Source organism: Nyctereutes procyonoides, unplaced genomic scaffold, assembly GCF_905146905.1.
Source record: "Nyctereutes procyonoides isolate TBG_1078 unplaced genomic scaffold, NYPRO_anot_genome, whole genome shotgun sequence".
In the NCBI taxonomy this organism is placed as follows: domain Eukaryota; kingdom Metazoa; phylum Chordata; class Mammalia; order Carnivora; family Canidae; genus Nyctereutes; species Nyctereutes procyonoides.
The window spans coordinates 23,273,291-23,298,956 of record NW_026575120.1 but is presented as its reverse complement, the minus strand read 5'-3'; the positions used below and the strand labels follow the sequence as shown (position 1 = coordinate 23,298,956).

General features: G+C 46.2%; 1 protein-coding gene and 1 long non-coding RNA gene across 6 annotated transcripts in view; one reads left to right on the top strand and one right to left on the bottom strand.

Annotated features, from left to right (window-relative positions):
- Positions 1 to 2,910: 2,910 nt before the first annotated feature.
- Positions 2,911 to 24,716, top strand: LOC129515983 (uncharacterized). Of its 2 annotated transcripts, XR_008665688.1 has the most exons (8): positions 2,911 to 2,966; positions 3,513 to 3,689; positions 20,072 to 20,165; positions 21,413 to 21,561; positions 22,077 to 22,239; positions 23,095 to 23,173; positions 23,851 to 23,959; positions 24,613 to 24,716. It is a non-coding gene; the product is annotated as an uncharacterized LOC129515983 (long non-coding RNA). The 2 variants fall into 2 exon arrangements; XR_008665689.1 differs by lacking the exon at positions 23,851 to 23,959 and having other exon boundaries at positions 21,413 to 22,239; positions 24,613 to 24,688.
- Positions 24,021 to 25,666, bottom strand: part of PAXIP1 (PAX interacting protein 1) — a 50,439-nt gene continuing 48,793 nt past the window's right edge. For 3 of the 4 annotated variants that reach the window (XM_055335266.1, XM_055335268.1, XM_055335269.1), the window contains 3 exons: positions 25,444 to 25,578; positions 25,282 to 25,357; positions 24,623 to 25,195 (listed from right to left, as the gene is read on the bottom strand). In XM_055335266.1, coding sequence (XP_055191241.1) covers positions 25,080 to 25,195; positions 25,282 to 25,357; positions 25,444 to 25,578 — 327 coding nt within the window. In that variant the 3' untranslated portion in view covers positions 24,623 to 25,079. Of the gene's footprint in view, positions 24,495 to 24,622; positions 25,196 to 25,281; positions 25,358 to 25,443; positions 25,579 to 25,666 lie in introns of those variants that run through there. The other variant, XM_055335267.1, reaches the window with a different exon arrangement.

Genomic DNA, 25,666 nt, shown 5'->3' with positions numbered 1-25,666 from the left:
TCACCAGTAATGGAAACCTCTAATGGGCAGTGACGTGAGACAGTCCTCCTTGCAACATCTTCTGTTAGGACCAGTGGGTTTCTCTGGCCATGGAGGGCAGAGGCTTCTGGCCAGAAGCCTCAGGTGCAGCCCCGAAAGCAGATCACCAGCCGTGGTGAAGCTCTGTGCAGGCTGCCGCAGGAACATCGAGGGGCTTCTGCAGGTTCCTGGCAGGCCTCAACAGATTGCCGGGTGGTACAAGGGGCCTGTGGCCTCCACTATCCCCTGAGCCCTAGGCAACATCTCCCACGTCCATCAGGGGTTCGCACATGAAGCTCAAGGTCTTTATTACCCTAATGACAAGCACAAGTGTGGGCTCAACGTCACATAATCGGGCCCAAGCAAGAGGCCAGTGTGAATCTGACTGGTCATGACAAGCAGACGCAGCAGAAACTTGCAGTTTTCCTGCCTGGGCCTGTGGCCCCAGCTCTGGGTCTGCAGCACATCCCCCCACTGAGCCCCCCATGACACCAGCAAGTCATGATGCTTGTTTTACCTACAAATTGCTTTCCACATCATCTTGTCCTCTGACCAGACCTTGCGCACCAAAACCAGAGTTTTCCATAGTTCTCACAGAGCGAAGGGAAGAGCAGAGGCTCGCCTGCTTCGTCCCATGTTACGTCAGTGCCTCACCAAGCCACGCCCCAGACACAAGGGGACTGCTGACAAGTAGCCAGAAATGTGATGGCTAATTGCTACATTTGGTGATTTACTCATTTTCCTTAATACAGAAAATTTCCCTAATACAGGAATCTTCTACTAATGACTCCCCCTAGCAAAGACCATCACAGAGATGAAGGGCAGGGAGCACCAGAAATCAACCCCCACTAGCAAATGGCAATGTGACCTTGACACGAGGTGGAGGGCGGCTTTGCCTTGTGGGGACACCACCCCTTGGGGCCAGTGAGACACCAGCACACACACTCGGGCCTGGGCTGTCAGGAAGGCCTTCCCCAGCATCACGGGCTGAGGGCCAGGGAGAAAAGGTGCATCCCCGGGGGAGATGTCAGCTCGCCAAGACTCCTCCCGGAACGTACATGTCTCCAACATGCCCACCAACCGTGGAGAATAGCAGCCTCTCCTGTGGCTTCCCGAGCGTCCAGCACACCTGGTTCCCCAGGTGGGACCGAACTGGACTGGACCCCGGCAAGGTCAAGTGGGCGGGGCCAGGGGCCTGAGTCACAGGGAGGCTGGTGGCACCCCAAGGACCATGGAAGGCACCCCCTTGTGAATCTGCTACCTGTTGAAGATCTCTTTTTGGCACTTTCCTGCCCTAAAGCAAAAACCCAAACTGGGCAAACTGCATTGGCAGTTGCCACTGTGTTCAAGCACCAAGCTGGGGACAGGGTGCTTGGCAAGTTTGGGGTGAACTAGGATGCACCGTTCATCTCTCTGGCCTCTTCCTTCCTGGTCTGCACATCATACCCTCTGTGCATCATCCTGATGCCGGCAAAGTCCATCTGTCCCGGGCACAGCAGTGTTGCTCCGGGGCGGGAGACGGAGATGCTGAGCCCTCTGTGCCACTGCCTCATTCCGCCCTGTCCCTGCATCCTTGCGAAGCCTCTTGACTTCTCTGGGTCCCATTTTTCATAGTAAAATAGAGTAATGGCATCTGTCTTGATGGCTGTACAAGGCAGCTGTGAAAATTCAGCAAAATGTACGTGAAGCGCTTTTGAAGGCACGAGAGGCCATGGAAAAGTGCAAGGAGCAGGACAAACTCCAGAGAAGCTGCCCTTGGAGTCAGGAATGGCCGAGGCTCTGGGCTGCACCTACCACCTTCCCCCCCCCCACACACACACCTGAGCCCTCCTCGGGTCCAGAGCCTCGAGGACCCACTGCTCCCACTCTGCTTCAGCTCCTTTGGGCGGGGGTGGGGGGCACAAGGGGGACAGATGTCTCTGCAGGGTCACCATTCCCGGACTCTAGACATGGGAGGATGTTTGTAGGCATCTGGACCCAGGGCCTGCCCCACCCCTACCCCAAGATTCCAGGTCAGGTGGGGCAGGGCAGGCTCATGGGGAATTTTGGAAGTCCATACTCCACTGAGCAGGCCAGAGCCTTCACGTTGCACCTTAGCCCTGTGACAAAGCAGCTGTTTCTGAAACACCTGCATCTGTTGCCTGTCTTATAGACAATAATGGAAAGCATTCATAAGACTCAGGGTGGCCTGCGTGACCTCGGGTCCACAACCTGAACAGCCACTCTGGTCACCTGAGGCCGGGGGACGCTGGAGCAGCCAGACCGTCTCCTGACCAGGACGTGCCTATAAATGGCTTTTCCAGCTACATCCCGCAGTCTTGGGGCAACAGGTTTCTAGGGCTGGAGGGGAGGCCTCTCTTCCCAGCAGGGAGTTCAGGAAACAGCTCACGGCCATGGGCAGGCCACGTGGGCTCTAGGGCTCCAGTCCATGGGCAACACGATAGCCGGCCCAGGGTCCCTAAGGGACTCTGGTCCTGCGAAATGGGCGCTCGGTGTGCAAGGCCCTCCCCGTGCTGGTCTCTTCTGCTTCCCGCCCGGCTGCAGGCGCTGGGCCACGTCCAGCCCACAGGCCTTGAGAAGCCTGTCACCTGGGGGCAGGACAGGGCGTCGGCCGCGGAGGACAGTGCTCTCCCCGCCCCTTGCCGGCCCCGCGCCCGCCCGGACAGCCCCGCCCCTCCCGGACAGCCCCGCCCCCGCCCGGACAGCCCCGCCCCCGCCCGGACAGCCCCGCCCCTCCAGGACAGCCCCGCCCCTCCCGGACAGCCCCGCCCCCTCCCGGCCAGCCCCGCCCCCGCCGCAGCAGCCCTCCCTCCCTCCCTCCCTCACCCCTCCCCGCCGGCCCCAGGTGCGGAGCAGGATCCCTCCCGCTGGCTCCGCCGCGCGTGGACGCCGCCCGCAGAGGGCAGCAGAGGCTCACGCCGGGCCGCCCGCGTGCCCACGGCGCTCTGGTAAGTGGCCCGCGGGGGCCGGGCCGGGGGCGGGGAGGCCACGGTGGCGGCGTGGGAGCGGGGTGGGGGGGCGACACAGCCCGCGCCCGAGTCCCCTCCGCGCGGGCGGCGCGGGCACAGCGCGGAAGGGCGGGCTGGCGCGGGGGCAGGCGCGGCGGCGGCGCGGAGGAGGGACAGCCTGACGTGCGGGAGCTGCGCGCAGGCCGCCAGGGCGGGGAGCCGCGGGCGCGCGGGCGGGAACGCGGCGCTGGGCATGTGCTCCCGAGGGCCCCGCCGGCGGCCTCCGCACGCACCCGGAGCCGGGGCTGCAGCGGTGGCGAGGAGCAGCCAGGGACGGGGGTGCCCAGCGAGGCCTGGGGAGGAGGCACCCGCGGGCGGCAGGTGCAGCCGGGCGGGGGGGGGCACCTGCGCAGGGCTGAGACCCGCGGCCGCGGTGGCGCGGTGGTGACCGCTTAGACGTCCTGACCGCGGGCCTGCCTGCGGTAAGAAGACAGCTATGGAGCGTTCAAGAACATGCTCAGGATCACGTAAGGGCGTTGCTTTCAGGTGTGCCTTGACTCGCTTCCAGCCCCAGTGGTGGACGCCTAGGGTCCCAGAGCACCCGGGCGGGGCTCCTCGGGCAGAGCTCCTCGGGCAGAGCCGGGCCTTGCGGGGAGAGGGGATGCCCGGATCACCTGAGGACCCACAGCCTCCTTCCTCCAGTTAGCCACTTTGGAAACTCAGGTAAGGACTTCGGGGAAAGTGGCCACCTTTGAGAGGTTAAAGTGTAGCTTCCCTGGGAGCCCTGGAGCGAGGACCACAAACGTTAACCATTAAATTGTCCTTAACATTTCCCTCTTTTGATCAATGGTCTTTCCTCAGAAAGCATTGACCAATCTTAGGTTTTCCTGTCGTCTGGTGCCGGAGTGCCCGGCTGGTCTCCCCTGGGCCCATCCAGTCCCTCGTGTAGGTATGAACATGTATGTTTTTTCACCCAGAGTTCCTTGGCAGGGGAAACTTATTGTAATGTAAAGGGTGGGAAGCTTAAAAGTGATAGGTGTTTTGTATGAAGTCCACCTGGCGAGCAAACAGTGCACGTGCTTGGCTTAGATCGTCAGGTTTTGCGTTTGTAAAGTCTTTGCGACAATGATTCAGAGTAAACGAATTCTAATAAGTACGAGTTGAAGGAACTGACGTGATATTGCGGGAGATTTAAGGAGGAGAAAAATCCAAAGAATCCTTTACATGCACTTTGATAGAAAGGTGGGGAATGTATGATTATTTGTGAGACAAGGTGGAGCATGAGCAGTGAGTAAACATACTCATAACATACATTCATTCCTTGGTTACTCTGGGGCTGAGAGGTAACATCAGAAGGAGACCAAGTTCAGCCCCTGATGTCTGGAGGGTGTCTCAGGATAGGGAGAAGGGGCTGTGGGTGCACTCTGAGAGCTGGGATGACCTGGACAGGGCCGTGGGCTTGTGACTTGCTGCCCAGTTTTATTTATATGGGTTCTTTCTTCCCGGGAGTAGTTACTATAGGTGCAGCAAGTGGTGTTAGCCATGGAATAGACTCTGCCTTGCTCAGCAAGCAATCATGTGATTATAAGGAGAGGCATTTCCATGGGAACAAAAGAAAACATAGGTTGATGTTTGGAGCAAATTATAAAGGCAGGATCTGAGTCCCGAGTGCTGCCAGTGAGATTTCCACATCAGTTTCCAAGTATCCTCCAAGATGGAATGGGTGCAGGGAGCAGCGTCTGATGGATTTTTCTGGTTTGTAGGTTCCAAACCTACAAAAAGGTGATCCTTTTGAGTTAAGTGGCCCATAGAGCAACAGGCCCTAAGGCTGTCTCTACAGGAGCTGCTGTGCCCCTGAGGCTCCTGCACCTGCCGATCCATGAGCATGGAATATCTTTTCATTTGTTTGGGGGCGTCATCGGTGTCTTTCATCAGTGTTTTATAGTTTTCAGAATACAGGTCTTTCACCTCTTTAGTTAAGTTTATTCCTAGGCATCTATCCTTTTTGGTGAAATTGTGAATGGGATTGTTTTTTCTTAATTCTGTTACTTTGTTATCAGTGTGTAGAAATGCAGCATATTCCTGTATATTGGTTTTTTATCTGTGACCTTACTGAATTCGTTTATCAGTTCTAAGTAGTTTTTGGTGGAGTCTTTCAGGTTTTTCTATATATAGTTTCACGTCATCTGCAGATAGAGTTTTTGCTTCTTCCTTACCAATTCAGATGCCTATCACTTCTTATGCTTGTCTGATTGCTGAGGCTGGGACTTCCAGTACTGTGATGAATAAAAGTGGTAACAGTGGACATCCCTGTCGTGTTCTTACCCTTGGGGGAAAGGCTCTCGGTTTTTTCCCATTGAGGATGATGTTGGCTGTGGGTTTTTCATATATGGCCTTTATTATGTTGAGGTATGTTCTCTCTAGACCTACGTTGTGGAGGGTTTTCATCATCAGTGGATGTTGTACTTTGTCAACATCTTGATTTTTTTCTGTATCTATTTTTTTATTTTTATTTTTTTATAAATTAATTTTTATTGGTGTTCAATTTACCAACATACAGAATAACACCCAGTGCTCATCCCGTCAAGTGTCCCCCTCAGTGCCCGTCACCCATTCACCCCCACCCCCCGCCCTCCTCCCCTTCCACCACCCCTAGTTCATTTCCCAGAGTTAGGAGTCTTTATGTTCTGTGTCCCTTTCTGATATTTCCCACACATTTCTTCTCCCTTCCCTTCTATTCCCTTTCACTGTTATTCATATTCCCCAAATGAATGAGACCATACATGTTTGTCCTTCTCCGATTGACTTACTTCACTCAGCATAATACCCTCCAGTTCCATCCACGTCGAAGCAAATGGTGGGTATTTGTTGTTTCTAATGGCTGAGGAATATTCCATTGTATACATAAACCACATCTTCTTTATCCATTCATCTTTCGATGGACACCGAGGCTCCTTCCACAGTTTGGCTATTGTGGACATGGCTGCTAGAAACATCGGGGTGCAGGTGTCCCGGCGTTTCATTGCATCTGTATCTTTGGGGTAAATCCCCAGCAGTGCAATTGCTGGGTCGTAGGGCAGGTCTATTTTTAACTCTTTGAGGAACCTCCACACGGTTTTCCAGAGTGGCTGCACCAGTTCACATTCCCACCAACAGTGCAAGAGGGTTCCCCTTTCTCCGCATCCTCTCCAACATTTGTTGTTTCCTGCCTTGTTAATTTTCCCCATTCTCACTGGTGTGAGGTGGTATCTCATTGTGGTTTTGATTTGTATTTCCCTGATGGCCAGTGATGCAGAGCATTTTCTCATGTGCATGTTGGCCATGTCTATGTCTTCCTCTGTGAGATTTCTCTTCATGTCTTTTGCCCATTTCATGATTGGATTGTATGTTTCTTTGCTGTTGAGTTTAATAAGTTCTTTATAGATTTTGGAAACTAGCCCTTTATCTGATATGTTATTTGCAAATATCTTCTCCCATTCTGTAGGTTGTCTTTGAGTTTTGTTGACTGTACCCTTTGCTGTGCAAAAGCTTCTTATCTTGATGAAGTCCCAATAGTTCATTTTTGCTTTTGTTTATTTTGCCTTCCTGGATGTATCTTGCAAGAAGTTACTGTGGCCAAGTTCAAAAAGGGTGTTGCCTGTGTTCTCCTCTAGGATTTTGATGGAATCTTGTCTCACATTTAGATCTTTCATCCATTTTGAGTTTATCTTTGTGTATGGTGCAAGAGAGTGGTCTAGTTTCATTCTTCTGCATGTGGATGTCCAGTTTTCCCAGCACCATCTACTGAAGAGACTGTCTTTCTTCAAGTGGATCGTCTTTCCTCCTTTATCGAATATTAGTTGACCATAAAGTTGAGGGTCCACTTCTGGGTTCTCTATTCTGTTCCATTGATCTATGTGTCTGTTTTTGTGCCAGTACCACACTGTCTTGATGACCACAGCTTTGTAGTACAGCCTGAAATCTGGCATTGTGATGCCCCCAGATATGGTTTTCTTTTTTAAAATTCCCCTGGCTATTCGGGGTCCTTTCTGATTCCACACAAATCTTAAAATAATTTGTTCTAACTCTCTGAAGAAAGTCCATGGTATTTTGATAGGGATTGCACTAAACGTGTAAATTGCCCTGGGTAACATTGACATTTTCACAATATTAATTCTGCCAATCCATGAGCATGGAATATTTTTCCATCTCTTTGTGTCTTCCTCAATGTCTTTCAGAAGTGTTCTATAGTTTTTAGGGTATGGATCCTTTACCTCTTTGGTTAGGTTTATTCCTAGGTATCTTATGCTTTTGGGTGCAATTGTAAATGGGATTGACTCCTTAATTTCTCTTTCTTCAGTCTCATTGTTAGTGTATAGGAATGCCATTGATTTCTGGGCATTGATTTTGTATCCTGCCATGCTACCAAATTGCTGTATGAGTTCTAGCAATCTTGGGGTGGAGGCTTTTGGGTTTTCTATGTAGAGTATCATGTCATCGGCGAAGAGGGAGAGTTTGACTTCTTCTTTGCCAATTTGAATGCCTTTAATGTCTTTTTGTTGTCTGATTGCTGAGGCTAGGACTTCCAGTACTATGTTGAATAGCAGTGGTGAGAGTGGACATCCCTGTCTTGTTCCTGATCTTAGGGGAAAGGCTCCCAGTGCTTCCCCATTGAGAATGATATTTGCTGTGGGCTTTTCGTAGATGGCTTTTAAGATGTCGAGGAAAGTTCCCTCTATGCCTACACTCTGAAGAGTTTTGATCAGGAATGGATGCTGTATTTTGTCAAATGCTTTCTCTGCATCTAATGAGAGGATCATATGGTTCTTGGTTTTTCTCTTGCTGATATGATGAATCACACTGATTGTTTTACGAGTGTTGAACCAGCCTTGTGTCCCGGGGATAAATCCTACTTGGTCATGGTGAATAATTTTCTTAATGTGTTGTTGGATCCTATTGGCTAGTATCTTGTTGAGAATTTTTGCATCCATGTTCATCAGGGATATTGGTCTGTAATTCTCCTTTTTGGTGGGGTCTTTGTCTGGTTTTGGAATTAAGGTGATGCTGGCCTCATAGAATGAATTTGGAAGTACTCCATCTCTTTCTATCTTTCCAAACAGCTTTAGTAGAATAGGTATGATTTCTTCTTTAAACGTCTGATAGAATTCCCCTGGGAAGCCATCTGGCCCTGGACTCTTGTGTCTTGGGAGGTTTTTGATGACTGCTTCAATTTCCTCCCTGGTTATTGGCCTGTTCAGGTTTTCTATTTCTTCCTGTTCCAGTTTTGGTAGTTTGTGGCTTTCCAGGAATGCGTCCATTTCTTCTAGATTGCCTAATTTATTGGCGTAGAGCTGTTCATAATATGTTTTTAAAATCGTTTGTATTTCCTTGGTGTTGGTAGTGATCTCTCCTTTCTCATTCATGATTTTATTAATTTGAGTCTTCTCTCTCTTCTTTTTACTAAGGTTGGCTAATGGTTTATCTATCTTATTAATTCTTTCAAAGAACCAACTCCTGGTTCTGTTGATCTGTTCCACAGTTCTTCTGGTCTCAATTTCGTTGAGTTCTGCTCGAATTTTAATTAACTCTCTTCTTCTGCTGGGTGTCGGGTCGATTTGCTGTTTTTTCTCTAGCTCCTTTAGGTGTAAGGTTAGCTTTTGTATTTGAGTTCTTTCCAGTTTTTGAATGGATGCTTGTATTGTGATGTATTTCCCCCTCAGGACTGCTTTTGCTGCATCCCAAAGATTTTGAACAGTTGTATCTTCATTCTCATTAGTTTCCATGAATCTTTTTAATTCTTCCTTAATTTCCTGGTTGACCCTTTCATCTTTTAGCAGGATGGTCCTTAACCTCCACGTGTTTGAGGTCCTTCCAAACTTCTTCTTGTGATTTAGTTCTAATTTCAAGGTGTTATGGTCTGAGAATATGCAGGGGACGATCCCAATCTTTTGGTATCGGTTCAGAACCGATTTGTGACCCAGTATGTGGTCTATTCTGGAGAAAGTTCCATGTGCACTTGAGAAGAATGTATATTCAGTTGAGTCTGGATGTAAAGTTCTGTAGATATCTGTGAAATCCATCTGGTCCAGTGTATCATTTAAAGCTCTCGTTTCTTTGGAGATGTTGTGCTTAGAAGACCTATCGAGGGTAGAAAGAGCTAGATTGAAGTCACCAAGTATAAGTGTATTATTATCTAAGTATTTCTTCACTTTGGTTAATAATTCGTTTAAGTCTTTGGCAGCTCCCACATTCGGGGCATATATATTGAGGATTGTTAAGTCCTCTTGTTGGATAGATCCTTTAAGTATGATATAGTGTCCCTCTTCATCTCTCACTACAGTCTTCGGGGTAAATTTTAGTTTATCTGATAGAGGATTGCTATCCCTGCTTTCTTTAGAGAACCATTTGAATGGTAAATGGTTCTCCAACCTTTTATTTTCAGGTTGTAGGTGTCCTTCTGTCTAAAATGAGTCTCTTGTAGACAGCAAATAGATGGGTCCTGCTTTTTTATCCAGTCTGAAACCCTGCACCTTTTGATGGGGTCATTAAGCCCGTTCACGTTCAGACTTACTATTGACAGATATGAGTTTAGTGTCATCATGATATCTATTTAGTCCTTGTTTTTGTGGATTGTTCCACTGAACTTCTTCTTAAAGGGGAATTTTAAGAGTCCCCCTTAAAATTTCTTGCAGAGCTGGTTTGGAGGTCACATATTCTTTCAGTTCCTGCCTGTCTTGGAAGCTCTTTATCTCTCCTTCCATTTTGAATGAGAGCCTTGGTGGATAAAGTATTCTTGGTTGCATGTTCTTCTCATTTAGGACCCTGAATATATCCTGCCAGCCCTTTCTGGCCTGCCAGGTCTCTGTGGAGAGGTCTGCTGTTACCCTAATATTCCTCCCCATGAAAGTCAGGGACTTCTTGCCTCTTGCTGCTTTAAGGATCTTCTCTTTATCTTTGGAATTTGCAAGCTTCACTATTAGATGTCGAGGTGTTGAACGGTTTTTATTGATTTTAGGGGGGGAATCTCTCTATTTCCTGGATCTGAATGCCTGTTTCCCTTCCCAGATTGGGAAAGTTTTCAGCTAGGATTTGTTCAAATACATATTCTGGCCCTCTGTCCCTTTCGGCGCCCTCGGGAACCCCAATTAAACGTAGGTTTTTCTTCCTTAAGGCTGTCATTTATTTCCCTTAATCTGTCTTCATGGTCTTTTAATTGTCTGTCTCTTTTTTCCTCAGTTTCCCTCTTTGCCATTAACTTGTCTTCTGTGTCACTCACTCGTTCTTCCACCTCATTAACCCTCGTCGTTAGGACTTCTAGTTTGGATTGCATCTCATTCAATTGATTTTTAATTTCTGCCTGATTGGATCTAAATTCTGCAGTCATGAAGTCTCGTGAGGCCTTAATGCTTTTTTCTAGAGCCACCAGTAGCTGTAGAATAGTGCTTCTGAATTGGCTTTCTGACAGTGAATTGTAATCCAGATTTTGTAACTCTGTGGGAGAGGGGGCTGTTTCTGATTCTTTCTTTTGAGGTGAGGTTTTCCTTCTAGTCATTTTGCTCAGTGCAGAGTGGCCAAAAACAAGTTGTATTGGGAAAAGGAGAGAAAGAGAGAGAAGGAAAGAAAAGAAAGAGAAAAAAGAAAAAGAAGAAAAAAAAGGGAAAAAAGAGAAGAAAAAGAGAAAGAAAAAGAAAGGTGAAAAAAGGGGGGGTGGGGGGAAGCAATCAGAAATCAAAAAGAAAAGAAAAAAGAAAAAAAAACAAACACGGGGGAGTATCTTCTGAATCTGTAGACTTTAAGTCCCTTGACTTCCCCTGGAACTGGTCTGTCCAGCTGGTCTTCTGGGGGAGGGGCCTGCTGTGCTGATTTTCAGGTGTTAGCACTTGGGGGAGCTGCTCTGCCCCAGCCTGCTGCAGGGCTCAGCGGGGGTTGTTTACCCCGTGGGGCCCCAGGAGGAACAGTCGCAGTTGCTATGGCAACTCTGGAAGCCTGGATTCAGCCTCCGCAGGAACTACGGGGCTCGGGGCTCTCGGCTCTCCGTCTGCAGGGCCTGGAGGCTCCGGGGCGGGGCCGCTGATCTGCTCAGCTCGGGGCAGGAGCGTCCTCGCTGTCTCGGGCCCTCCCGGCCTCTGCCTGTCCCGGGGGAGGCCGGATCCTGGGCTGTGTCCCGGCGCCCTGTGCTCCGGGGCCTGCGCTGTGGGATTCGCGCTCCCGGCCGTGTAGCCGCCTCTCCGCGGAGCCGCCGCCCGAGCCCCTCCGAGCTGCTCCCGGCCGCGCAGCCCCCTCCGCACGGAGCCCCTTCCTCTGCCCGAGCCGCCGCCGCCGAGCTGTTCCCGGAGCCGCGCAGCCCCCTCCGCGGAGCCGCCGTCCGAGCCCCTCCGAGCTGCTCCGGGCCCCGCCGTGCGCGCTGCCTTTTCTATATCTAAGTTATCATATGGTTTTTATCCTTTCTCTTATTGATGTGATTGATGTCTCGTGTTGGTTGATTTGTAAGTATTGAACCACCCTTGCCTCCTAGGACTAAATCTCACTTGTTTGTGGTGAATGATTTTTTTAATGTATTGGATTGGTTTTGCTAGTATTTTGTTGATGATTATTTTCATCTGTGTTCATCAGAAATATTGGCCTGTAGTTTGCTTTTTTGGTGGCGTCTTTACCTGGTTTTGGTATCGGGGTAATGCTGGCCTCATAGAATGAATTTGGAAGCTTTCTCTCCTCTTCGATCTTCTGAAATAGTTTGAGAAGAACAGATACTAACTCTTCTTTAAATGTTTGGTAGAATTCACCTGTGAAGCCATCTGGTCCTGGACTTTTGTTTGCTGGGAGTTTTTTGATGTATTTATTTCTGTAGTGTTGGTTGTTATTGGTCCTCTTCCATTTCTGGTTTTGTTTGAGTTCTCTCTCTCTCTCTCTCTCTCTCTCTCTCTCTCCTTCTTTTTTGATGAGTCTAGCTGCAAAATTTATCAGATTCCTATCTTTCCAAAGAACCATCTCCTGGTTTCATTGATCATTCAATTGTGGTATTTTTTATTTCAATTACATTTATTTCTGCTCTAATCTTTTTTATTTCCTTTCTTCTGCTAGTTTAGGATTTTGTTCTTTTTTTCTTCTAGTTTCTTCAGGGATATGGTTAGGCTGTTTATTTGAGATTTTTCTTGCTTTCTGAGGTAGGCCTATCCTGCTATAAAATTCCCTCTTAGAACATTTTTTGCTCCATCCCAAGGATTTTGGACCATTATGTTTTCATTTTCATTTATCTCCATAGATTTTTTGATTTCCTCTTTGATTTTTTGGTTGAGCCATTCATTGATTACTGGCAAGGTATCTAACCTCCATGTATTTGTGGTCTTTCCAGGTTTTTTTCTTGTGGTTGACTTCTAGTTTCATAGTGTTGTGGTCAGAAAAGACATATGGTATGACTTTGATCTTTCAAATTTGTCAAGGCTTGTTTTGTAGCCTAATATGGAACACATTCTCTCATTCTGGAGAATGTTCCATGTACACTTGAAAAGAATGTGTATTCCGATGTTTTAGAATGGAATGTTCTGAATATATCTGTTAGATCTATCTGATCCATTGTGTTATTCAAAGCCACTCTTTCCTTGTTGATTTTCTGTTTCTGAGGGTTTTTTTTTTTCTGTTTGGATCATCTATCCATTGATGTAAATGAGTTGTTAAAATCCTCTACTATTATTACTATTGATTGTTTCCTTTATGTTTGTTACTAGCTATTTTATGTATTTGGGGGCTTCTATGTTAGGTGAATAAATATTAATAATTATATCTTTTTATTGGATTTTCTTTTTATGATTATGTAGTGCCCTTGTCTGTTTTTCGCTGCAATCTTGTTTTATTTATTTATTTATTTATTTATTTATTTATTTATTTATTTTTTATGATAGTCACACAGAGCGAGAGAGGCAGAGACACAGGCAGAGGAAGAAGCAGGCTCCATGCACCGGGAGCCTGACGTGGGACTCGATCCCGGGTCTCCAGGATCGTGCCCTGGGCCAAAGGCAGGCGCCAAACTGCTGCGCCACCCAGGGATCCCTGCAATCTTGTTTTAAACTCTGTTTTGTCTAATATAAGTAGTGCTACCCCAGGTTTCTTTTCACTTCTTTTTTCATGATACTTTTTTCATCCTTTCAGTTTCAATTTGCATGTGTCTTTAGGTCTCAGTTGAGTCTCTTGTGGGCAGCATATACATGGGCCTTACTTTCTTATCCATTTTGTCACCCTGTGTCTTTTGATTGGAGTGTTTAGTCCATTTATATTCAAGGTAATTATTGAGAGGTATGTGCTTATTGCCAGTTTGTGCTTCCTACTTTTCTTACTCTTGCTATGGTCTTTCTACTCAAAAGAGTCCCCTTTAACATTTAAGGTTGGTTTAGTGGTCATGAATTCCTTTAACTTTTGTTTGTATGGGAAATTATTTGTCTCTCCTCCTATTCTGAACAGTAGCCTTTCTGGATAGAATATTCTTGGCTGCAGATTTTTTTCCTTTCAGCACTTTGAATGTATCATGCCACTATCTTCTGGCCTACAAAGGTTCTGCTGGAAAATTAGCTGAGAGCCTTACGGGGTTTCCCTTGTATGTAACTAACTTTCTTTCTTTCTTTCTTTCTTTCTTTCTTTCTTTCTTTCTTTCTTTCTTTCTTTCTTTCTCTTTTCTCTTGCTGCTTTTAAAATTCTCTTTATCACTACTTTTTGCTTTTAATTACTATGTGTCTTGTTGTGGACCTCTTTAGATTGATTTTTTTTTTTCCTGTGGGTGCTCTGCCTCCTGGATCTAGACTTCTGTCCTTCCCCAGTTTCAGGACGTTTTTCAGCTATTGTTTCTTCAAATAAATTTTCTGCTCTCTTTCCTCTCTCTTCTCCTTCTAGGACCCCTATAATGCAAGGGTTATGCTTGATGGTGTCTCTGTGTCCCTTTAGTATATTTTCATTTTTTTGTTATTTTTCTCTTTCTCCTGCTCAACTTGATTGCTTTCCATTGCTGTCTTCCAGGTCACTGATGTGTTCTGCTTCCTCTAGTCCACTATTTCATCTAGTGTATTTTATTCATTTTATTTTTTTAAGATTTATTTATTTATTCATGAGAGACACAGAGAGAAAGAGAGGGAGAGACACAGGCTGAGGGAGAAGCAGGCTCCCTGCAAGGAGCCTGATGTGAGACTTGATCCCAGATCCTGGGATCATGCCCTGGGCCAAAGGCAGACACTCAACCGGTGTCTGAGCCACCCAGGCATCTCATCTAGTGTATTTTAAATTTCAGTTATTGAGTTCTTCATTTCAGAATGGTTCTTTGTTTTCTATCTCTTTGCTGAGGGTATCCCTGTGGTTCTCCATTCTTGTTCACAAGTCCAGTGAGTATCTTAAATTCTCTGTCAGGCATATTGCTTTTCTCTGTTTTGCTTAGGTCTCTTGCTGTGATTTTGTTCCAGTCTTTCATTTAGGACATATTCCTCTGTCTCCTCATTTTATCTAATTCCTTGTGTCTGTTTCTCTGTGTTAGGAAAGTCAGCTACATCTCTTGCTTTTGAAAATAGTGGCCTTTGGAAGAAATCCTGTAGTGCCCTGCAGTGCAGTGTCCTCTGTTCACTGGAACCTGGTGCTTCAGGGGTGTCTCCTGTGTGTGTTGCATGTGCCCTGCTATTGTGGCTGAGCTGATTTTTCCCTTCATCTGTTTGTCTGTAGTGGCTCTCTTTGCCTGTTGTGGGCAGGGTTTGGTCCCTGTGTTAGTAGGTGGCAAGTCTGAGGCCACATTAGGCTTGAGTCAAGTCAGACCAAGCATCTGTGAGATGAAGCAGCACCAAACTTCAGGGCACTTGCCCTGTGTTTTCCCCAAAGAAGATTTTCTTGGTGAGTGGGACTTGTAGTCAGACTGGCTGTCTGCCCCCAGTGCACTGGTGAGGCTGCAGTGGATCTGGGATGTGTGGTTATCATTTCCATTCCCTGGAGTGGGAGTCACTCTGGAGCATTGCTGGCCTCTGTTGGGGCCCCCTGCACACTGCCAGGCTTGTAGTACTGCTTTGGATGAGTTCTAGCCAAAGAGGTGTTGGAGGAGAATGTGGCAATGGGGCACTCATGGTGCCAGCAGAGTTGCTGGTCCTTAGGAGGGGACTTGCATCAGCCCAGGAAAGCTCACCAACACAGGGATGGAGGGGCAGGTCCAGAAGTGCGTGGTGGCAGGGCATGCTGTTAGCCAGCTAGGTGGAGAGTGTTGGTGCTGTGCTGGTTCCCACGGGTGTCTGTGTGTCTAGACTGGGTCAGGGGAGGGAAGCGGCACCCACCACCTCTTTTGTTGTTGAAGTCTCCCGAAGATCCCTGCCCTTCCAGCACATGTTCTGAGATTAGTAAATAAATCTCGTATATCCCAGGTGTTTTCAAACTGCTACTTCTATGCTGTATCTCAGTGGGGCTCTTTTTGTGCTGCCTCTTTAAGAGCAGGAATTCAGTTTCCTCTAGCTCTCCTCACTCTCCCAGAGCCCTGCTCACTGAGTTTTAAAGTCCCAAGTGTTAACCCCACTGATTGTAAGAACTTGTGAAGCTAGGCCCATCAGGTTCTCAAAGCCAAATGTGGGGATTTGTGGGATATGTCTTCCTCTTGTGGGTCCCTGGTGCCTGGGTGGGGTCTGCTCTTCTCCCCTCCATGCCTGCAGCTTCCCTCCTATGTTCTATGGACTGCCCTTCCTGCTTTTTCCCATGTGACCTCATCTCTACAGTTAGCTGTAGAGAGTCTGTTCTGCTAGTCTTGGTTTCATTTTCTGGGTTGTGTACCCTGATGTGGATGTTTTAGTTGTATCCATGGGAGAAAGTGAGCCTAGATCACCTACTCTGCCATCTTCCCTCTCATAGCCTATGCAAGTGTATTTTTAAAATTTATTTATTCCGATTGTAGTCATCATGACCACATGATTCTTTTCCAAAAGTCCCTCTTATCAAACTTCTACAACTTTCTTTTTTATTTACTTTGTCATAAGTTTTCCCTCTCTAAAGAACCAGTCTTGTATCAGAACAAAAATATTTTCTCTCAACAGAAGTGTATTCTCAGTCTTCATACCTTTCTTACATATATACTTTCGCTACATACAGAGTTGATTTCCTTATCGCTTCCAGCAGTCTTGATTCCATTTAGCAGAATTTTAACTCCAATGAATTCAGCCCAATTTATTGATTTAACCTAGCAAAACCTCAAAGTTTAAGGTTACCAAAGATTTTGGAAGCTATTTAAAAATTTCTGAACCTTTTCTTTAAAATTTAATTTACTCACTGTTAACCCATGAAAACTTCATGAGACAAAAATCAACCATTATTTTAAGTCATTCTGGCTGACAGATTACAACAGGACAACATGTATAACTTCAGGTAGGATATCAGCTGATTATCTGTATTATATTTGATGTTGATAGCACCAAAAACATGTCTATTTTAAACCAACCTTGAATTAGCTTTAATACTGAATATGCTGCACCTGCGTCTGCTAAAACATTATTCAGTTTGTTCTGTCCTGTCAATTTTACCTGGGGCTCCTGTGGGTTGTTGGAGTCCAGGGGAGTCCTTGGGCCCCTTCATCCTGGTTTGGGAAGTACTCCAGTTTGAACCTCATAAGGAGATAGCCTGTCTGGCAGCTCTGGGTGCTTTTTGCTCCTTGGTAGTGAGGGTAGGAAGAGCAGAAGCCAATGGTGGCAGAGGTGCTGAGGATGCTATAGGGGCCAGCTGGGTGAGCAGCCCTGGTAGTGGTTGTACAGGAACCAGGAGGAAGGTAAGGCAGAGGCCAATTCAAAGTTGGGACTGGCATTTCTTCATTTCCATCTCCTGTCTTTGCCTCCTGCAAAACAAGCTTTCTCTCCATTTGCTTTTCAGCCCTCCGCAGGAGGCAGTGGTGTAGGCAGTAGACTGGGTATCAGCTCTGGTGCTTGTGCTTATGGATTTAGGATTACCAGTGTCTTCCTGTTTTCCTCCTCCTTTTCCTCATTTTTCTGACTACTGAGAAGGGGGTTGGCTGTATTGGTTTTTGTCCATCCTCCTTTCTCAGGACCATCTTTTGAGTTCCTTTACATGGGGCATCCTTCTTATGGAGTGAATAAAAGCCTAAATGTAGGGAATTTCATCCTAGATCATATATAACTTTGAAAAACATTTGAGTTAGTTTTTATCTTCTGAGTTTTAGAAAGTTTTTACAAGTGCTTGCCTTTAAACTAATTAAAGAGAGCTCCTTTACAAATTAATTTTAGCAATGCCATCCCAAGGTGGAGAAAATATCAGTTAGTACACGTAGACACATATATACAAACAAAGATACAAGCAAAATTTAGCCTTTGTTTCACAAAGTTATTTGTGGAGAGGACATTAAAGACCCAATTTCCAAATAATCTCCCTTTGATTAAAACAAATCCAGTCACAAGATAGCATTATAATTTATGGATCCATTAATTAGTTATTTTCCTAGTTTTTGATCAGAACACAGATGGTTTTATCCAAAGATACCAAAAGCTACAGCAACAGAGGGCAGCCCGGGTGGCTCAGTGGTTTGGCGCCTGCCTTCGGCCCAGGGCGTGATTCTGGAGACCCGGATGGAGTCCCCACATCGGACTCCCTGCATTGAGCCTGCTTCTCCCTCTGCCTGTGTCTCTCTCTCTGTCTCTGATAAATAAAATCTAAAAAAAAAAAAAAAAAAAGCTACAGCAACAGACAAACCAAATGAAGACCAGAGTGCCTCTTTGAATGCTGCTGGTTCCTCCCCAAAAGCTGGGGGCTTCATAGCTTCTGGTTGCATAGTCTTACAGCTGGCTAATTGTGTACACAAGAAAATTAACTCAGACATGTGAAGAGAACTCCTTTTGGGCCATCTGAGACTCAGGTTATCCTGAGTAGATTTTCCCGTTTTCATAAGGACTTGCAAGCAGAGACTCCATAGGTCCTGGGCATAGAGAGCTTGTCAGAGTTCCTGTAGGCACTTGTTGGTTTTCTGGGAGCTCTTCAGCTTTTGAAACATGGTTTCCTACTCCTTTTAGTTTATTTTTAGAATAAGGCTTGAATTAGATTTAAGGATGTTTAGCGTGGTGGGTCCAGAAGGTACTGCTTATAAGTGTTCCTTCCAAAGTGCTGTGATACACTCCCCTACGTGCCTTGGTTTCTCCTTTCAAGGGACCAGCAAGGGTTCTTGGAGCACTGGATGATCCATCCTTATGTGTGTACCTGGGGACAAGCCAGTTGCTAGTTACCTTCTGAGATGGGAAATTCCTAATGGAAGCACTGCACATCTCGAAGACTGCCATCAGACACTTCCTTTAGGCTTTCAGCCACCCGAGAACATTATTTGGCCGGGAGGAACAAGTGTCCCTTTTCTTTGAGGCTGAATGACTCGGGCTCTCATATCTAGGCAGAAAATTTGCTCCAGCCTTCTTTAATAATGTCAGTTATTATAATACTGAGTTAAAACAACCAACTCCTGGAGGTTATTCCCACTTGGAGAACATTACTGGTAACCCTTAACAGCATGAATAAAAGGACTGTCACTTCAAAGTGAGGAGGCTGGATATTAGGGTACAAAGGGCCCGTGCTGGTACTGAGCACTGAGTTCCTGACAACCCCCGGGCGTTCTCAGGTGAGTTGCTCTGACATCCTCCAACTATGTGAAGAAATGCTGAGGCAGAGAGAACGAACCTTTTTAAAATTTTTAGAGAGAAAGGAAGAGAATCATATTTGAGCCCCAGTTAAGACAGCTGCCCAGATACTCAGTCTTCACAGAGAAGTGTGCTCTGGGGAGGGAATGTGTGATGCAGGGTAATATGGCTATTGTTGGGTTTTTGTGTGTTTTTTTAACATAGTTACAAACCATCTTGAGCATGGATATTCCAGAAAGTCACAGACTTCTGTTTTAAGTATGTGTAAGGCTGTATGACTTTAATCTTATGGAGACCAGGGAGATTTTTTTTTCCCTTGTATTTGGAATGCTTCTTCTTCTTTTTTTTTTTTTTTTTGGTTTTGTTTTTTGAACAAAGCAGATGTACAGTATGTGCACAGGACAGAAATAGAGCCCATGCTTTGGGGTTTTGCTGAGTCTTTATGACCCTCGTAAGTGTTAAGTATAGCTTCCCTGGGAGCCCGGGGCAGGATCCACGAACATTAAAATTGAAAATTTCCTTTAATTTTATCAAAATATGACATGTAATCCAAAACTGGGATCATCTTCATTCTATTGCCTAACGATGCCAGATTATGATGACGATGAGCAATAATCAGACATCACTCCTATAATAGGGAAAATCTGAAAATAGGAATAAGCTGAAATAAAAACCAAGTATTTTACATGCACTTGCAAAACAAAGTTTACAAATGATTAAGTCCTGACTGAAAAAGAATCGGGACAATTGGGACTGTTAAAAAGACAAGCTGAGGGCAGGTGCTACATGCTCCATTCTACAAGCTTGGCTCTCTGGGGTCCGGAGCTGCAGTAAAATCCCATCTGAAAAAATAAAGAATATGGCTTGGGAGGGTCTGCAGAAGGACAAGTACAAACAGTTATTAAATAAAATCTTAACAGTTGCAAGTCCATGGCAACACAGGTGGCAAGTGGAATCCTGGCACACCTGGCAGAAAGCTGCCCTGCTGCCCCTCGCGTTCTCATCACGAGGCAGGTGGTGGCATTCATCGTGAGTTGGGGTGAGATGGAGCCTATTACTGGAGTTTAGGTCCAAAATCCTGGAAAGTTGTGCTCAAGGCATAACCCAGTGGGGCCACTTCTGTCTCTCGGGGTCACGGGGTCTACCCAAGGCCAAGGCACCACTGTTTGTTGGTGTCAAGGTAGACCAGTGGGTTCTCCGTTAAAGATGTTATAATGTCCAAGGGAACTTCCTTCAGGAGCTTAGAAAAGCCCGTCTTTTCCAGTAGTTCACATGGCAGGGTGGCTGCTCGCATTTTCCCAGAATTCTCCCTCCTGGCTGGGCCAGCCCAGCCCTTTCCTCTCAGCTCTGCCCGGGGATTCTTGTTATTGGGGCTGGACCTGCTGGGGTTGGTCGGGGCTTACCCTGGAGGCCACAGCCCAGCCTGGGGTGAGGGGCAGCATGGGGTCCCCGGGACAAGCAGGGTGCCAGGGTCACGCTTTCTTGGCGTCCTCTCCGCAGGTGGGACTGGACGCGTGCAGCACCCCAGGCTGAGAAGTCGGTGGTGTCACCATCAGGGGGAGTCGTGTTCTGCTTTGTGCATCGGCCCGCGCAGGTACACGGCACCAGGAGCACAGATGGCCTGTCCCATGGGGTCACTGGTAGTCAGCGGCATCCGGGTCCTGGGACGGGCCGTGCTCCTGCACTGCGGGGCTTCTGCTCTCCCGGGAGTGAGTGCTGCGTGTCCTCAGGGAAGGACGCCACCTCCTCCCCACCAGACACAAGCCCCCACCTCTCCTCTGGCACATGGTGCGCACGACCGACCGTCTCTGTGAATCTGATGATTCTAGTCAGTCACCTAGTCCCTTTGTGACTCACTTATCCCACTCGGCATGATGTCCTCGGGATCACCCATGTTATAGCAGGCGTCAGGATTTCCTCCTCCTAAGACTGAATTATAATTTGTGTGCATGGGCTACATTTTGCTTATCCACACATCAGTCGATGGGCACTTGGGTTGCCTCCAACTTCTGGCTCCTCTGAATGATAATGCTTTTGAACGTGGGTGTAGAAATGTCTCACGAAGTCCCTGCTTTTAATTCTTTTGGGTATATCCCCAGAACTGCTGGATCATGAGGTAGTTCTGCTTATAAACTTCAAGGAACCCCCATACTGTTTTCCACGGTAGCTGCACCAGTTTGCATCCCCCCAACAGTGCACAAAGGGCCCGATCTCTCCATGTCCTCGTTACGTTTTCCTTTGTTGGATGGTAGCCATCCTGATGGTGTGAGGGGCTATCTCACTGTGGTTTGGATTTGCATTTCCCTGATGACGAGGGATGTGGAGCATCTCTTCACATGCTTACTGGCCATTCGTACATCTTTGGAGAAACATCTATTGAAGTCCTTTGCTCATTTTAAGACCAGGGTTTTTTGTCATTGTTGTGGTTGAGTTGTAGGTGTTCTTTATATACTCTGGATATTAGCTCCTTATCAGAGGATTTGAAAATATTTTCTCTCAGGGGGCTGTCTTTTCACTTTCAACAGTTGTATCTTGATACACAAAAGGTTTTAATTTTGATGTGATCCAGTTTACCTGTTTTTTTTTTGTTGCTTGTGCACACAAGTAACTTCGTGCCTCTAAGGCATTTTTTTTTTTGTCCCGGATCAGTGTCTAAGGAAACAGAAAAAGTTCAAGGACCAGAAATAGCTTAGAGGCCTTCATGAGTGGGAGGACAGTCTGCCATGAGAAACAGGAAGGAATTCTGTGTGGCTGCTGGGGATGAAGAGTGGGGTGGGGATGTCACAAGGCTTTAAGAAAGACTCCAAAATCACAACTCGGGTACTTTTCTTCTCTTAACAGGAATGTGACAAGAGTACGGAGGGCAGCGGGGAGAGATGGGCCAAGGAACATCTTAGAGACCTTGTTCAGATTCAGGAGGGAAGGAGACAATCCTGACGCCAACGAGATGCATGGCTGTGACCATTCATGCAGCAGTCAACAAGAGCGAGGTGAGGTGTGGACAGGCGGGCAGGCCGCGGGGCTCCCGGGGAGCAGCCGTCTGCCCTTGGGCGCATGAAGGACCGGGACGGGTGCCTGCGTGATGCGTGGTGGCTGGAACAGATGTGCCTGCGGGAGTACACACTGTCTCGGGCAGGTGTGCGGGGGCAGCCAGCCTCCCATGAACGCAGACCTTCTTCATCTCACACTTTTTGATTCAGCAAACATCGGGGATTTGGGAGGGCTTCCCAGGAGGCAAGCACTCGGGTTGGAGGAGCTTTTGCCTACAGCCTACAGGACGTCTCCCGGCAGCCCTGTTCACTCGCAGGCCGCGGGATCCATGGAACATGGTGCTGCGTGGCCAGCACTGCTCACTGTTCCTGCTGCAGTCACTAGGTATTGGCAGGACTCAAGCCTGCCCAACTTTTTGTAATAAGAGCAAGGACGCATAGGATTCCTTCCGCTTGCCTCTCAACACCTCGCACCTACGCAGATGGAAACACACCTTCTGATCTGTCCGTGGCAGGGAATGGAATTCGTGACTCCACACAGAGAAGCAATCTTGGAGCTGCTTAGACAGGCTGTTGACCTCCTCATTGGCCCTCCCGTTTCCAGAGTGAGCCCGTGCAGATGGCCACTGACACGACAGCTACACCTGGTCACCGAGCACAGAAATGCACCTCATGCAGGTGAAGAGCTGGATTTTAATCTTATTTAACATTAATTTTAATGACACTCATTTCGTTAGTGGAAAACACTCATACTTAGGATAACCTGGAGTATAAATTTTTAAACTGTTAAGTGGTATGAAATCTAAATACAGATAAACTGTTTCTAATGAAAATTTACTGTCAGAATTGAGATGTGCTCTAAGTGTAAATAAAATACAGTGTATTTTAGAGACAGCACCAAAAAAATAAAAAAACACCCACCATTGCAATAATTACAATATTTTGTAAAATATTGATGACTTGTGGTTGGACAGTGTCTTAAATACATGGTGTTAAATAAAATTATTTAAAAATTAGAAATTTTTAAAATTTTACTGTGGCCATTAGGAATTTTTACATTGTATATGTGGGTATATTTGTTAACCTTGAGCCAGACAAAACAGGATTAAGTGAAAGACTTCCTTTTCTTAGGAGAAAATAACTTTTTAGATCAACTTCTCTAAGAAGCGTTTACTTGAAAACTCTATCCTATGTTCGTACATAACTCCCCCCGAGCCACCAAATCCTTGCTCAGCAGCTGGGCAAGCCAGTTGGCTGCAGACAGCTCCTGGAGTGTTTCAGGATTATTTCTTGGCAGCTTTTGAAAAAAAACACTAATTGAAAGGTTAATCAAATCAGTCATACTTGCAGTGTTGGTTAAACAAACACCCTGTCTCCACTGAAGACTGAACAGATGCAGGGCTCTGCACAGGCGGCCCGCTGAATCCATCCCCGTGTTTACTTTCCTTCCAGGGTGTGAGCAGTAGGGCAGCATCCTGAATACCCTGCAAGCAAAACTGTGTTCTCAACTATGAAACTCTTTCTCCCTTTCAGAATTTTGCAGGATTTAAGATATTTCATAGCAACAATGATTCCGCCTGGGGTACGTGAGAGGAAATGGCTAGTTCTACAGGTAAGTTTAAAGTTTGCTCAGGTACAAAATTAGCTGCAAAGCAGACAAATTTGGAGGTACAATTTGTTAAAAATACAAGTAGATGGCAGAATGTAGTCCATCTAAAAAACAAATGCTCTTAGGGCATACTTTAAAGAGCTCAAGATAAATACTTCTGGTAGCCAATCAAAGATGCCCGTCATGCTAAGTGTGCCTGTAGGTGTGGTGTGCCCACCCGCTGACCGGGCAGCTCCCCAGGAAATCCCACAGAAAGCCAAGGTCAAGGCAGAAACTTGGAAGATAGTGATCCTTGCATTTAAATGATGAAGCATGAGATGATTCCCCTTCCACTTGGAGAAAGAGCTCCACACGGTCCTACCCCAGCAGAGCCAGGAGAACATGTGAAGAAGTGACATCCCGAGTGTGTGACCATCACCAAAGCCCTAGAGGAATACGGAGAATTCCCATAACGTGGACTCATGTTCTTTCTGTGCTTGTGTCTTTCCACCTAAACTATATTCAAGAATTAAGGAATTATTGAGTGTGTCACAACTGTTTCTAGGGAAGATATTTCAGAAATTGTTATGGAAGCAAATTCAGTGTCTCAGGAACATGTATGCCTGATGAGCACAGTGAGAGCAACTCTGCTCTTAAAGACATTAATATACTGAACATAATAGTGTATTAACTGTTAGCAGTTCCCGACCTTCTGAGAGGGTGTCCTCCGACTGGATCCCGCAAGAAATGTAGGAGCACAGGATCTGGAACGGAACTGGGACAGACACGGGGTCTCGAAGGCTCTGCCTGGTGGGTGCTGGTGCTGCTGCTCAGGAGTTTATTTTGCCTTGAAATTAATTAATGCAAATCATAATAAATTATGCAAAAAAATCAATTCTAAGTTCAAAAGTACATTTATTTAAAATGTGGGCAAGATATCAATATAAAAGAAAAGAGTATAAGAAATAAAAATAATCAAAGTACAAAACATTTCAAATCTTTAACATCCATAATTTAGAGATAGCAAGGTCTTTATTTACACCATTTTTTTTGTAGCCGAAGTTCTGTTAAGTGTTTGAAAACATTTAAAAACCTGGCAAATGAATCATAAAACCTAATGTGGGCTCATAAATTCCTATAATACAAAACATAATTTATGTTTCCTCAGAATAAAATTACACATCTTAATAAGATGCAGTATATTTATTATATTTGTTCTCCTGCTTTAAAATGCCTGCCTCCTAAAGCAGCTGGAAAACATGGGCGTCTGAAGGGGACGCAGCCAGAACTCGTCCCAGGGCTCCAGTCACAGCGCAGTGTCGATGCCATCAGTTAAATTTATATGTAGGCTTGTTAAGGAAAACACATTTCAAACACAATACGAACTAACAGCCCGTACAGGGGGGGGCAGGGATCCCAAATCTAGTTAGGTAAGTACCTGACGGCATTTTTTTCACTCACAGGGAGCTTTATGGATGCCCCTGCACTGAACTCCCGCAGCCTGAGCGCAGCAGACCCTCTGCGGTGGTGGGACCTGGCACACATGCTCGGAAGCGATTCTGCTCTGCAAAGCTGAGGCCCTGTCGTGGCTGATTCTCCTTTCAACTACGAGGTACAAAGCGCAGGCTGCTGGCCCTGGAGCCCCCACCACAGACAAGTCCTCCCTCCCTGGATCCTCCAGAGCACCTGCCAACCCCTGCAGTTCTGACCCATCCTCCTGGAACAAAATTAAATCAGGCTCCTTTCTGTTTCTAGATGGAGAGAAAAAAGGTCCCTGAGAGGACACCCATAAATCACCCCAAAGCAGTTGTTCTTTCTCAAAGTAGTACAGGATAGACATTTAGTATTTTTAAAAACTCTGGAAGAGTACAAACTATAAAGAAAATGCTCCTATAAGTACAGTCTCTGCAAAAACTCAACAGGCCTTCTATCACAGAACACATACGGCTTTGCTATCAGTGGTGTGCGGCTTTCGAAAAGGATATGATTCATAGTCCAGTGTTTGTGTGAGCACTCCAGTGAGAATGAACTCTGCATTGTGAACATCTGAAAGGAATGAAACCAACAATGTGAAAGTAAATGTGCTGCTGTGTGTACACACACACTCCAATAAAAAGAGCAATAAGCCATACCTATTCCTCTGGCAAAATATTCTCGACATAAATGAAGGTCATTTTCACAGGATATTAAAATTATTTCTGACAAACTCTAAGGAAAAGAAAAGGAGGTTATTGGTTACTGAACAAGGAATGTTATTGGGCAGTGACGAAATCAGCAGCCTGTCTTCTACCTACCTTATTTTGCTTGTGCTCCACGAGTTTCCGGAAAGATGGTTGTTTAGACAACACTCGTCCTCCTGCACATTCCACGATCGCCTTCATGGTCGAAAGACTTGGGCAGATTCCAGGTGTGATGTAAAAATATTTCGCCTAAAAATAAAAATATGTGCACATTTTTAAGTGCTTTGAATCTTGGGGGTATGTAATTTTTCATAAATTCTACTGGCAGTTTTTATAA